The sequence below is a fragment of the Ananas comosus genome, linkage group 13 (genome assembly GCF_001540865.1).
Source record: "Ananas comosus cultivar F153 linkage group 13, ASM154086v1, whole genome shotgun sequence".
NCBI classification, from domain to species: domain Eukaryota; kingdom Viridiplantae; phylum Streptophyta; class Magnoliopsida; order Poales; family Bromeliaceae; genus Ananas; species Ananas comosus.
In genome coordinates, this window is record NC_033633.1 from 11,292,588 (window position 1) to 11,306,503 (window position 13,916).

Here is a 13,916-nt window from a genome sequence, read left to right on the forward strand (position 1 = left end):
AAAGTAAAATTTTAAATTAAATTATGCGAAAGAAATTCGAAAGAAGCTAAAAGAGTAAGGAAATGCATCTCCAAGCAACAACTGTTAAAAAACACAGCAAAAAGAAATGGAGAGAAGAGAGGGTCACAGTTAAAGGAAGAGAGAGATTTAAAGAGGTAAAAATGAATCATCAAAAAAGAGAAAGCCTTGAAGATTTCACATTAGATAAACTTATACACCGCCGCGGCCCGAGCGCGAGTTCTGTCACAAGTTATAAATATCGCAGGAAAGAGGCGAAAAATCTGAACAGCAGGCAGAGAAATTACCTATAAATACAATCTACATCCGAAATCCAATTCAGTGATCTATATACCTGAAAATGTAGGGGGGGCAAAGAGAAAACTCAGACAAAACCTTCAGTTTCGGGCACGGGGGGCAGGGGCGGGGGCAGGACGGGCTGGGATCATGAGATTGAGCTGAAGCTCTCGATGGGATCCGACTCTTCCAGCATCGACGCGGCTTGGAAGCAGTCCGCGGCATCGGCCACCCTCCCGTCGTCTCGATGGACCATTCCCAAGTAGTACCAGGCCATCCGATTTGTCGGCTCGAGCCTTAGGGCGTCGGAGAGGAAGCTCCGAGCCACGGGCAAGGATTTCGGTCCCTGTTTTAGCAGAAATGAGCCGATCGATACCTTGCATTGGACGTGGTCGAGCTCGATGGAGTGCGCGTTGGTGTAAGCTGCCAGTGCGTCACGGGCCTGATCGCGGGCTTCGTGCATCGAACCTGGTTTTTTTTTTTTTCCCCAAAAGCATATGGAACAATCATAATTAGCAAATTAATATAACTGGGTGAAGAGAGCTGCTATTTAATGTAAAACTTGACCTTAGAGTTGGCATTTTGAGTATCAAATGCATTGAATTGATCAGCTTTCTAATTGATTATTGTTGAAACTTTAAAGGGTTCTAAATTCACATCGGCATAAAACATAAATAATTGCTTGTCATATTGATAACGGCAATCTTAAGTGATAACGGGAACTATTTAGAACCAGTTTTGCTCTTTTTCCGATAATATTCCGTCTCAAAAACTCAAATCTCTTGAAGGTTTTCATGAAACCAAAGGAAAAAAGTGATAAAATTAATTCATAAGTATTTTGAGAACTTTTCTTAACTATATGTTTAGAGAAAAACCAATTTATGAACAGATGTCCTTGTTCCTTACCTTCAGTGTGCAGTATAGCAGCGGAATAGGGCTTCAGTGCGCGAGCCTTCTCCAAGCATATCTCAGCATCTTTCCAATGTGAAAGACTTGAATATAGGTTAGCGAGACCGTGCCACACTTCAAACTCGCTCACCTTATTGTCCTCAACCTAAAAAAGATACCAGAGAAGTAAAATCAGCATAAGAAAGATTACATCTGCATATTGGCATATGAGCAACAAATGATCTTCGTTTCAGCCTTACTGCGCTCTCTTTGAAAATTTAAAAATCAAAAATTAGGTTCAAAAGTAATACGTAAAAAGTTAGAACAATAGAGAATAACTTTAGAAGGTGGAGGTTTAAAAATGAGTAAAGCAAATATATGGAATACACAATTAGTAACATTAGGTGAGAGGATAAGAGTTTAATTAAGATTAATGAGAAAAGACAAATCTAAATGTAAGAATTTTTCCTATCTCAGGTGTATTGCTCGAAACGGCAGAGATGTTGAGGGAGATATATGTTAAATGATTAACGCCGGATGTATGAAGTAGAAGAGTTCAGGCGGAGACATTCAAAAGAAGCCAATATGCATGCTATGGTACCTTTCGGCTATTTAGAAATAGTGCATCCCACAAGAGGAAGATCACAATTGAAATGAGAATGTTAAGATGTTAGAAATGAAGATAACAGCTCTTAAAGTGACAATATCCCCAAATGGAAGCAAAATAACCAGCAACCGTTTGAGATTATATAGACATATACAATGAAGAGATGCAAAAGCACTAATAAATGAGAAGATCCAATTGGATTGTGGAAGAGTAGACAAAGGCCTAAAGGAGTAGGAATAATTTATTCATTACGAATTTAAAAGGGATTGTTCAGGCTAGGAGCAAGTGACATAGAAACAAACAAAAGATTCAAAGATTCATACAGAAATCTGACTTTAATGCATCTTTAAGGATTCATGTGGTTAAGTTTCACAATAAGAAATATATTAACCTTCAGAAAAAGGCCGCAAAAAACAATATTCTAGCCAAATAAATGGCAGATAATTTTATTATAAGCACAATACTAGATGAGAGAGCAGCTAAAAGTGTATTAGATGTCAAAAATAGATTTTGTGAGCAAGCAATCCAAACCTCAGCACTGCTTTTGAAAGATCCAGAAGACTTTCTTTGGGCCTGAACAAGAGCAAGGAGGAATCGATATGCTTCGACTGCATCCATAGGCGAGGACTGAGCCACTTTCAATTTAGCCTTAATTCTAAGGAGCGGCCCTTGCGCCCACTTTGCGGTCTCATCTAGTGCAGCATCAGTAACAACTTCTGCTTCTGAATATCTTTGCTGAGCCGATAGAACCAAAGCCAGCAACCTCCAGCCTTTTAAAACCGATCCACCCGTTGCTTCAATACATTCCTTGGCACAATTTAGAGCAGCATTTGTGTTTCTCTGCTCAGCATATTCAAGCCCCAAATCAAAAATCAAATCTGGGTTTTCACGATCGAGATTCATTGCCTCATCTAATGACTTCAGAGCTTCAGCTTGCAAGCGAGACCTTTCATGGTCAGAGGAAGCACGTTTTGACTTTTTCCCCAAGCAATTTCCTAAGAAGCGGAGGCCTACACTCTTCAGATGCTCATCTGCCGCTTCGGCTTTTGCAATAGCTCTTTGTGCATATTCTACTCCCTCAGAAGCTAAAACGCAATCCTGACTACAAATCTTAGCAGCCAGCAATAATGCCATTACATCATCTGGGCTTTCGTGTCTGTTTAAACACTTCCTCAATAAATTCAAAGCAGTTTCATTTTGATTTGCTCCGCTATAGCAAAGAGCTAGAGTATACCATCTCTCAGTGCGAGGATATGTTCCAGGAAGTACTTCTTCAAAGTGCTTTGCCAAAACAAAAGTTTGGCCACATATAGATAGTGCAAAAGTCAAATGCTCCATCATCGACGAATCCCATTGGATCTTCCCAAGGTACCATTTTCTTAACAATATCATTAGGAGTAAGATAGCCTCCTCCAAATTGTTCTTTGGAATAAATGAACCCTCGACTTGAGAAGCCAAACTGGGCGGCCTAGCCTCTACACCGCCATATAGCAAAAACACAGCAAACCTTTTCTGAATCCTCGCACAGCATTCATCGTCGAGATTCCATTGACTGAGAAGAGCGCGCCTGTAAGAAGCTAGAGCTTCCTGATAAAGCCCGGCCTGTTTCCATAGCTCTGGAAGGAGCTCTACAGCCTTACTAACAGTTTCCTGTAATTTCTGCTCAACCATCACATCAGGTATGCCATGTTGGAATATCTTTTCCACAGCATCGAGAACACTTTTACATTCTTGGGCGGCTTCTGCATAATTTAGTAATCTTCTCCGTTTAATAAAGTCTATCCTCTAAACAAAAGACAATGTAAGAGGACACAAAAAAAGCCTTTTTTTATACATATCCCTCTAAAATCTGAATTTTAGTATATCCTCTCGGACGTGCAACTTTTTACAAAAAATATCCTTCTCATACGTTGGGGAAGTCAGCTGATTTAGTAGGAAATTATGTTTGTGAAGGGAACAACTCAAAATTAAGTTTTTACAGGGATATATATGTAAACAAAAGATTTCCAGGGGGCACATATGTAAATCCTTCAAAGATAATACATACCGTTGGCTTTGCCAAGCTTTTGAAGGGACATGGACTTCAGGTAAATGGCTTCAAGAACAAGGCTAGCAGCATGCTGAGACACCGAATGCAATGAATCTGAACCTGAATGTGAGCGGCTCCGCCTAGAGGAAGGCTTTTCAGAAAGAGAAGGTTGCAAACGCTGAATGGCAGCTTGAAGATCAATTCCATCAAACACTCGAAGAGCAGCTTCTACATTGCCTCTCTGATATTCCAGCCTTCCAAGAAGTGCTCTTGCTTCCTTCAAATGTTCGAAGAAACAACATGAGGAAAATTGAGTAGGTCGCATATAAATTCACAACGAAGATAAAAGATAATCATATACAGTGGCCCCATACTTTTCAATCATACAAGAGTATAATTTGTGACTAGTAACCAATGCATTTGTTAGCGCAAGCATGAGCATTGAAAGCAACTAAAATAGAGAAAACAAATAGCGCACGACCTGTCCTCAAAACAAACTCGCCTGAAATAGACTGGAATGGAAACCCAAAACATACTAAAACGACCCAAAAACTACACCACCTATCTCGAGAACAGCTTCCAACCCACCCCTCATTATCAAGAAAATGAGGAAAAGAGAGAGACGACAAGGAACAAATTTGGAGGAGAAATGGCCGGCCCTTTACAATCAAATATTGCATATAATGATATAAATAGTCCAATGAGCGTTTGACGAAAGGTTTAACAAGCCATTTGGCTTGGTTCGAAGTTTACACACTAACACAAAAAGAAAAATCATATATTTTCAAAGTAGTAATTGTTCCCTTCACATAACCTTCTAAATTAAATTTATTTTTCCTTACCTGCTAACGAGAAAATATATAAACACGCGCCAGCACATGTAGAAGAAGTTCACCCACAAATTACCCAATGACTAAACTGTGTCTTATTGAGAACTCTCCATGACAAACCATCAAAATAACATTTGATATAGGCAACCAATGTCAATTACCACAATCAAGCTTCTAATTATTCATGAATGAAGTTTTTTTCGGTTTTTTCCTTCCCAATACATACTCATATAGACATCTCTCACTACAAGAACACATTTTTACCCTTGTTTTCCAAATCCAAATTAACAGCATTTAAAATCATGCAATTACCAAAGAGCACTAGATACAACACTATTACTTGAATCAAAGAGAAGATTCCCTTTAGATTACATTTGCTGCATAGCTTAAAAAAAAACCATTTTTGTTGAGCTACAAACTATCATAAGCAAGATCAAAATGCCATTTTCCACAACAAAACAATCCCCATTTCTCCAGGTAACAAAAAAACAAAAACAAAAAACACAACAAGAAGAACGTCATCAAACACAACACCATCAAATGCTTCACACTTTTTCTGAGAGAAAAACAAAAAAAAAAAAAAAAAAAAACTAACAAACACTAGAATCAATCACATTGCTATAATTCCCATCACTAGTAGGAACAACAATCCACAACAAAAATAGCATCATCATCATCATCATCATCGGCCCCAACAGAGAGAGAGAGAGAGAGAGAGGGAGACCTCGTAGTTGAGGGAGAGGCCCTCGCGGAGAGAGGACTCGGCCTCCTGGATGTTGCCCTCGTCGAGCTTCGCCTCCACCTCGGAGGTCTTCATGGAGAGGCCATTCACCGACACCACATCCTCCTCCTCCCCCGCAACTCCCCCACCCCCACCACCTCCGCCATCTCCGCCGCCCTCAAACCCCATCGCCGCCGCCACCGCCGCCGCCGCGGACTACGAGCATCCGATCACGAGATCGGGGTAGTTAGGGGTGGATCGGGGGAGGGGTGGGGTTAGGGTTCGAGGTGGGGAGCTCACCATGGATGGGGATGGGGATGGGAATGGTAATGGGGGAGGAGGGGCGGTGACGGGAACGAGCGGGGTGGGGAGAGAGCGAGATCCAAAGAGTTAGGAACCCCTCTCTCTCTCTCTCTCTCTCTCTCTCTTACACACGCACAGGTTAAAAATAAATAATAATTTTTAAAAAATAAATAGATGGATAAATTGCAGGAAAACCCCTGTATAAATATATATTGTATCTTACCCCTCTCTCTCTCATACATACACAAGTTAAAAATAAATAATAATAATAATAATAAAGTAAATAGGTGAATAAATTATAGAAAATCTTCCTGTATATATATATATATATATACATTGTATTTTTAGCCCTCTATCTGTCATACACAAGTTAATAATAAATAATAACAATAATAATAATAATATAAAAAATAAATAGATGGATAACTTGCAGAAAACCTTCCTCTATAAATATATATATATATATATTGTATTTTACCCCTCTCTCTCTCATACAGAAGTTAAAAATAAATAATAATAATACTAATAAAATAAATAGATGGATAAATTGCAGAAAAATAAATAATAATAATAATAAATAGATGTATAAATATATATATTGTATTTTACCCCTCTCTCTCTCTCATACACAAGTTAAAAATAAATAATAATAATAATAATAATAATAAAATAAATAGATGGATAAATTGCAGAAAACCTCCTATGTAAATATATATATATATTGTATTTTACCCCTCTCTCTCTCTCATACACAAGTTAAAAATAAATAATAATAATGATAAAATAAACATATGGATAAATTGCAGAAAACCTCCTGTATAAATATATATTTTGTATTTCAATTCTCTTATAGGCCTGGGAAAATCTTTTAAATCTTAATTTTCTGTCGCGTACTAGTTTTGTTTTTGTCTTCAGATTCTTTGAATGTTTTTTAATACTAAAAATTAAAAATAATTCTTTAAACTCTAAAGGAAAGAATTGTAAGACTCGGATAGAGACGAAAACAACAATGAAGCATCGTTGGCGAGCTTCTCACTGAAGTTTTTTTTTTTTTTTTTTTTGGGGTTCCTTAGGCTTTGTCTAGATATTGGAATAAGTTGTAGATAAAAACATGCAAAATTTACTTGAATTATGGACTATTTTGAATCGGCTATCTAATCTTTTAAAATTTTAATTTTATTACCTAATCTTTCAATCTGTTTGATTTGAATCAATTAACAGTATTTTGGCTTCAAAAATTAAGCTAATTACTTACTTTCATAAATTTAGATGTTAGCCGGTGGCCAACCGTTTGAAATTTTGATTTTTTGCTATCCAAATTTTTAATCTATTTGAGTTGAGTCAGTTAATGTTACTTTGACTTCAAAATTTAAACTAATTACTTTTTACTTTAATAAATTTAGAGTTATGAAAATTGTATGAAATATACTAAGTAAACATGTGAAGATAAACGACGCATTTATTTAAAATTTAAAATAAAAATGCCACTAACTGACTGAAATCAAACAAATTAAAAGGTTGCGTAGAAAAGTCAAAATTTTAAAAAGAAAAAACTTCAAAAAACCCCCTATGGTTTTGCACTTTTTCATTTTAGTGCCCTATAGTTTAAAGTGTACCAAGTTAGTACCCAGTGGTGTCGCACTTTCTCACTTTAGTATCATATGGTTTAAAGTGTATCAAGTTAGTACTATGTGGTTTTTATTTTTGTTTCAAGTTAGTACCCTGTGGTTTTATTTTTGTATCAAGTTAGTACCCCGTGGTTTTATTTTTCTCTTAATAAAATATTAAACCACAGGATACTAAAGTGAGAAAATGCGAAACCGCAGGGTACTAACTTGATACACTTTAAACCATAGGGCACAAAAATGAAAATGTGCGAAACCACAGGCTACTAACTTGATACATTTTAAACCACAGGATACTAAAATGAGAAAAAGTAAAACCACAAGAGGGATATTTGAAGTTTTTTCTTTAAAAAAATTAGATAGTCGATTCAAAATAATCTCCAATTCAGATAAGTTATATATATTTTTACTGATAACTTAATGGGATGTTTGGTTTCTCAAAAAAAAATAGAATTATTTTTCAAAAAAAATGAGTTTTATGGAAAAATTTTATTTCTATAGTCTTTGTTATTCGGATAAAAAATTTAGAAAACTAAAAGGAGTCTTTTTTATGAAATCAGAAACTATTTTTTTTTAGACAACTAACGGGCGAGAAATACTTTTCTAATTAGAAAATTATTTTCTAGATTTTTTTTTTTAACAGAAGCAAACACGCTCTTATTCAGTATAAAAAATTTTCTGTGTAATTGAAAGGTAGAAGTTTGATATTTGCTTCTATATTTTGACAATTCTCCCTTTTTTTCAATTTTTGGAATAAACTTATATCTTGGTCCCAAACAATTTTGTGCATATTTTTTACTTTACTAGTCTTTTCTTGTAAGCATGTACGTCGCATTTAAGCCCATTCTATTTTCAAATTTTAATTTGATTATCTAATCTTTCAAATTATTTAATTTGAGTCGGCCAATAATATTTTAACTTAAAATGCTTAAATGTTTTGTTTACTTTTACAACGATAATTGATGCAAATTTTATAACTACAAATGTATTAAAATAAGCAATTATCTTAACTTTTAAATTATTTTCAAATCAACAAAATAATTCATAGTTTAGATAAGTTCTGTATATTTTTATACTAAATAAGTTCAATGACATAGATTTTTTTAATAAAAAATAGGGTTAATTACATATAGGCCCCTGCAAATATAGTAAATTATAAATATATCCCTATAAAGTTTAACTGTTATAAGTTATTTCTGCAAAAGCCCTAATTCTTTCAGATATGTCCCTCTGATTTGTTACCGTTAGAAAATTATTTATATTTCCAACTTTATCATCATAAATATATCCCTCTAAAAATTATAACAGTATAATATAAGAGAGGTAAAAATGTCAAAAATTAATCAGGGTAACGAATTTAACCTATGGTTAACTAAACTTTTCTAACGGATTCTAACGGTAGGAATATATCTAAAAATATTAGGACTTTTGCGAGATAAAAATATATTTACAATTCACTATATTTGTGAGGAATTGCATGAATTGACCCAAAAAAATAAATGTCAGGGACCAATGTGAAATTAACCCCCTTGTTTGTTTTTTTTTTTTTTTTTTTTTTTTTTTTTTTTTTTTTTTTGATAGAGNGGTCCGTATCAGCTCCGAACCCCAATAAATGACATACCGATAAGCTTCCAAATGGACTTTGTCCACCCATACACAACTGTTCTATATTTGGAAAAATTATTTTTCACTATTCTATAATTTTATTTTTATTTATTATCAAGTAAATAAATAAGATTGAAAAAAAATATTTTTCGCAATTTACAGAATAAAAAATTATCGAATTGCACTTCTCAATTAGATACGTATTTATAGTGGAATAAAAATAAAGCCACATAATAATTAAAGATTAGGTTTGGAATTGCGGAGCGATTGTAATACGCGCAAAAATATCATTCATTTTGTAGTTAATTTCGTATTTTGTATATCGTAATCAATCGGTTAATATATCTTTTTTTAACTAAAGTTATTACTTAGCTGTAAAAAAAAAAAACATTCATATTTCATAAACGGTCCCTAAACTCTTAAAAAAAAAAAAAAAAAACTTCAAATACCACTCATGTAATTTCGCACTTTCTCAATTTACTATCCCATGATTTAAAATATATCAATTTGGTACCCTGTGCCCCTGTGGTTTTGTTTATTTATTTTTATTATAAATTCTAGTAACTTTTTTTATTAAATCAGTGAAAGATTAAAACTAAAGAATACTAAAGTGAACATTCGATAAACCTAAATAAGATATCTGAAGTTTTGTGTATANGAGATACTGCGGTGATACAAACCAACCACGGCTTCTAGAGCTAAATCAGATAGTATAAGCATACGACGGGTCAAATCGCTGGTTTTCTTCTAAATCAAATTCCAAGTCTAACATGTATAATTTATCTGATTACTATAGTATGCTCCAAATTCAGATTTTATTTAATATGCTAATCAATGAACTCGAGCTAAACATGATATATCAAAGCCGAAATTATATATGTCTACTATGCATATGCTTAGGAGGCAAAACCGATGATAAACCCACCTTCGCGCAACTCCACAGCAGCAAGTACAAAAATTTCGAATCATTGTTAAATTTAGCCATAAAAACTTTGTGGATTTTAGCAAGTTTGTAGATAGAGCTCACTATATTTATTATATTGGAATCATATAAATTGGATAAAAATGTAGAATAATGTAATCAGTCAATTCATTTTAGTGAAGTTCTGCAACCATATTCAACAATTGTTCAAAAATTTTGAACCTATTTCGGGCCGTAGTAAAGTATGGCTAAGTTTATTTTTAGGTAAGTTTATTTTTTTAAAAAAATAAACGAAATAGGTAACATATTATCTATCTCTACAAAAAAATAATAATTAGTGCAAATTTTAATGCATGGGAATAATTGAGACATGAGGGCATTTGCCATTTCACCTAAAATATTTAATGTAATTAGTGAGGCAGAGATAATTAAATTTCACTGATTCGAAAGATCGCTGTGGATCCTGCTGATTAGTGTGTGAATTATTTTCACTAACAATTGTAATCCACGTAGCATGAAAAAGTAATCATTACACCTTTATAACTGTTCTTCGAACACTCGTAAAAAAAGAAGGTATATATTCATCTATATATAAATAGAAATTGTACTTCTCTTTTAACCGCAGAATTCATAAAAATTTAAACAAAATTCTATTTTTAAAAAATTTTAAAAAAAAATTGAATGGACAAAATATGCATGTTACATCATATCTATTTAGTAAACTCTTTCGATCTTTTTTTTTTTTTTTTTCTCTCTCTACATGTGAAACATGTGATGTAAATGTGAAAACGACATATACCGACCACCATGTATAGATGGTCCATCCCCAGCATGCGCAAAGTAGGGGGATTTATTTCGTGGCCTTCTATAGTGGGCAAGTGAATATATATATATATATATAGTTGGACTGGGCTATTATTATTAGCAAAATTTTATTGTTGCTATCAATTTTTTAGCCTTTGGATTAACTCTTTTCATTATTTCTAACTATTAGATTAAATACTATAACCCAGTAGAGACCACTCAACCCTAGGGGGACCACTCAATTCTAACCGACTAATATCATTCTGACCCTACAATTTTTCATCTAAGGGTTAAAAATTTGATAGCAAAAATAGCGTTTTACTATTAATAGTATTCCAGCCTAATTTTATATATATATATATATATATATATATATAGCATTCTATTTATTTTATTTATTGAATATTGATAAAATAAATTAGATAAAATGAGATGAGACGGCGAAGGCCGAGCCTATCACCCAAGAAAAAATAGAGATTACAAAGCGATGATTTACGAAAAAAAAATTATTTTCAAAAATTCGACTAACACTTAATCTTATGAACTGCAAATAGAGAATCGAATAGGATCTTTCTAAAAATTACGTCATTCCTAACCTCTCAGGTCGCCCACGAGGCGGCAAGTCAAAAAAGGGGATAAGCCAAATTTGAGATGCTAAGTATTGGGATGGAGGGTTATGATGGTGCCAACTCATAAAAAAAAAAAAAGAAAAAAAAAGAAAAGAAGGGGGGATAAGGCCAAAATTTGGGGTGGGACAAGTGTCCAGCTACATCCTTTATGTACGTGTGAACACAGTTTACTTTGCATGGTAAAAGTCTTTACTTTCCACACATTGACTGTTAATAGTAGTCTTAATGTGTGAATGGAATTCACGAACTCATATTGACCGTTGGACCAGTTGAAATCAAATCAAATCAAATCAAATCAAATCAAATCCATGTGATTCCCATCTAATATTATAATAACTAATATCTATTTTTTAAAGTAATTATCACCCATGTGCTGATATAGAGATGTCGAGGTGTTGGTTTTGGGAATGATTTTTTAAAATGTGAAATTGAATACAAGTTAAAAAAATAATAATAAAGTTGGATACCGTGTCCTAATCCCATCAGATATAAAAATTCAACACCTGAACCCAACTATAAATAAAAAAAATTTAAAAATCTGTACCCGAAACTAAAATATCATACCCGACTATTTAATATTTAATATAATATCGAGAACTATATTTTTTATACTGATTTGGTTTCAGATTCGATGGAGTACAAACAAGAAATATATTCGAATTTGAAATTATCGAATTTTTGTTTGTATATAAATAACTACTGTATTTTTTTGTTAAGTATGAATTAAATCTGTCTCGTTCATATTTAGAAGCAAAAAAAATAAAATATTCGTACAAATTAACATCCCAACTACCAATGTATTAACAGTTTTTGCACATGCATAACAAGTACCCAAATATTCACGTTACCCTCGAAAAACAGAAACCAAATAGAAATTTCCTAAACTTATTTATGACACCTCCACCATTTGAATACTCCAAACGTGGCTCACAAAAATTTATAATTTATTTTCTTTCTCAAGCATCAAAGTAATATGAATGTCACAATCATGGTCCCATCATCAGTGATCTAATAATTTATGTCTACATCAATGATTAACTAATCGGTTACTTCACAAAAGAAAAAAAGTGAAAAATGAAAAAGGAAAATAAAGTAATTAACCACTATAGTTTTTATTGAAAGATTCTCCACTAAATACACCTTGACCTAACACTAGGATTCTTGCACCACAAGCAAACACTATTTGATCATCTAATAATCCACTATATATATATATATATATATGCAGTATCACTCTATGTGCTCTTCAAACAATTCTCTTCACATCACTAGATCTACTCTTTATAACATGTCTTCTTACAAATTCTCGTCGATGGAGTACGGAGATTGGAGAGATCAGAGGAAAGGAAGGCCCCTGCCAAAGAGGGGACAAATCAAGGCTAAGATAATCGGCGGTCTCGTTCGATCGGTTACGTCGTTAGGATCGAAGAAAAGAGAGAAGCTCCAGGAGGGCGAATACGGCGAATCCGCCCCTGTAACTCCGCCGCCGAGCGGTTATGCATCGGAAGCGAGCTACGAGGCTTGAAGAGTTGGATCGCGGGGCGGAAATTGTAAAGGATAGTGTCTTATACCATGCTAATGTTTTCGACTTTTGCGAAACTGTGGTAAGGAGAGAAGAGAAGAGAAGAGAGGGCTCGGATCATGTTCAAGTAAGGTCGTAAAAGAAAAAAAAGAGAGATAAGAGCGCGACAAAAGTGTTTCTCTTGATCGATTTGTAGTTTGGAGAGAATCAAACTTTATCGATTTGGTTCTCAAACTTTAGTTCCTGGTGGAGAAATAGTAGGATTGGATTAGTGTGTATGTCGATTAATCTAATGGTTCTTCTAAATGAGTTAATCCATTGGATGAAGCTTTGTATTAATGTAAATAGCTGTTGTTGAGACTATTAATGCATCAAAATGTTGGTGAATTGTTTTTGTCTGAATAAAATTGATGGCTCGAGATGATCAATTAAGGATAGAAGCATTTAGATTTTACAAAATTTAAATTTAAGTGAAGATCCATGACAAATTTATTATGTTTGGGGGTATAGTACTCTCACTATTCTATCTTTTTGCTGAAGAAGCTGAATATTATTTATATATATATATATATTTTTTTTCAAAATTGTTTTCTGTGTTGCTTTTGATATTTTGTTACTTAAAACTTCAGATGCTCCATCGATCTTGGATATCCTACAGTAAAAAAAGAAAAAGAAAAAAGAGTAGTAACGCTAAGATCTCGGTGCTTGTTAATAATATTTAGCTAATTAAGTTTACATGTATAAATTTACACTAGCAAACTGTTTTACAAAGTTTTAAACTTTTTTCTTTTCCTTTTACAGATGATTTAAATATGTTGATTCATTTGTTTCTCTGTACTACATGAACAAATATGCAAAGATGAAAGTGTTGAACTATTTGGGCTTAAAAATAGATCCAAGTTGCATGGAGGCCCCTTATGAAAGGGTGTTGTGAGAACACACATTTGAGCTTTGGTTTAATTTTACTTCGGCCCAAGTCAAATAACTAGTGTATGTGCATTTGAGATGAGTAGATTTTTGGGTTGGGTCGGGTTTTGTATTTTTCATTGTGTGACTCGAATTGTTACGATATTTTAAATTGGAAAAAACTATCCAAACACTCAATTTCGGAGTATATGATTTACGCTCATTCATCTA

The 13,916-nt window shown here is 33.6% G+C and overlaps 1 protein-coding gene across 2 annotated transcripts; it reads right to left on the reverse strand.

Moving 5' to 3' along the window:
- On the reverse strand, nt 163–5,793 carry LOC109719518 (protein NPG1). 2 transcript variants are annotated; one of them, XM_020246255.1, is made up of 5 exons: nt 5,373–5,793; nt 3,837–4,095; nt 2,321–3,567; nt 1,201–1,348; nt 163–762 (listed from the first exon to the last, which is right to left on the reverse strand). In XM_020246255.1, exons 1-5 carry the CDS (start codon nt 5,556–5,558, stop codon nt 443–445), a joined length of 2,160 nt encoding a protein of 719 aa, XP_020101844.1. In that variant the 5' UTR covers nt 5,559–5,793; the 3' UTR covers nt 163–442. The 2 variants fall into 2 exon arrangements, with proteins under 2 accessions (XP_020101844.1, XP_020101845.1); XM_020246256.1 differs by having other exon boundaries at nt 2,321–3,531; nt 5,373–5,792.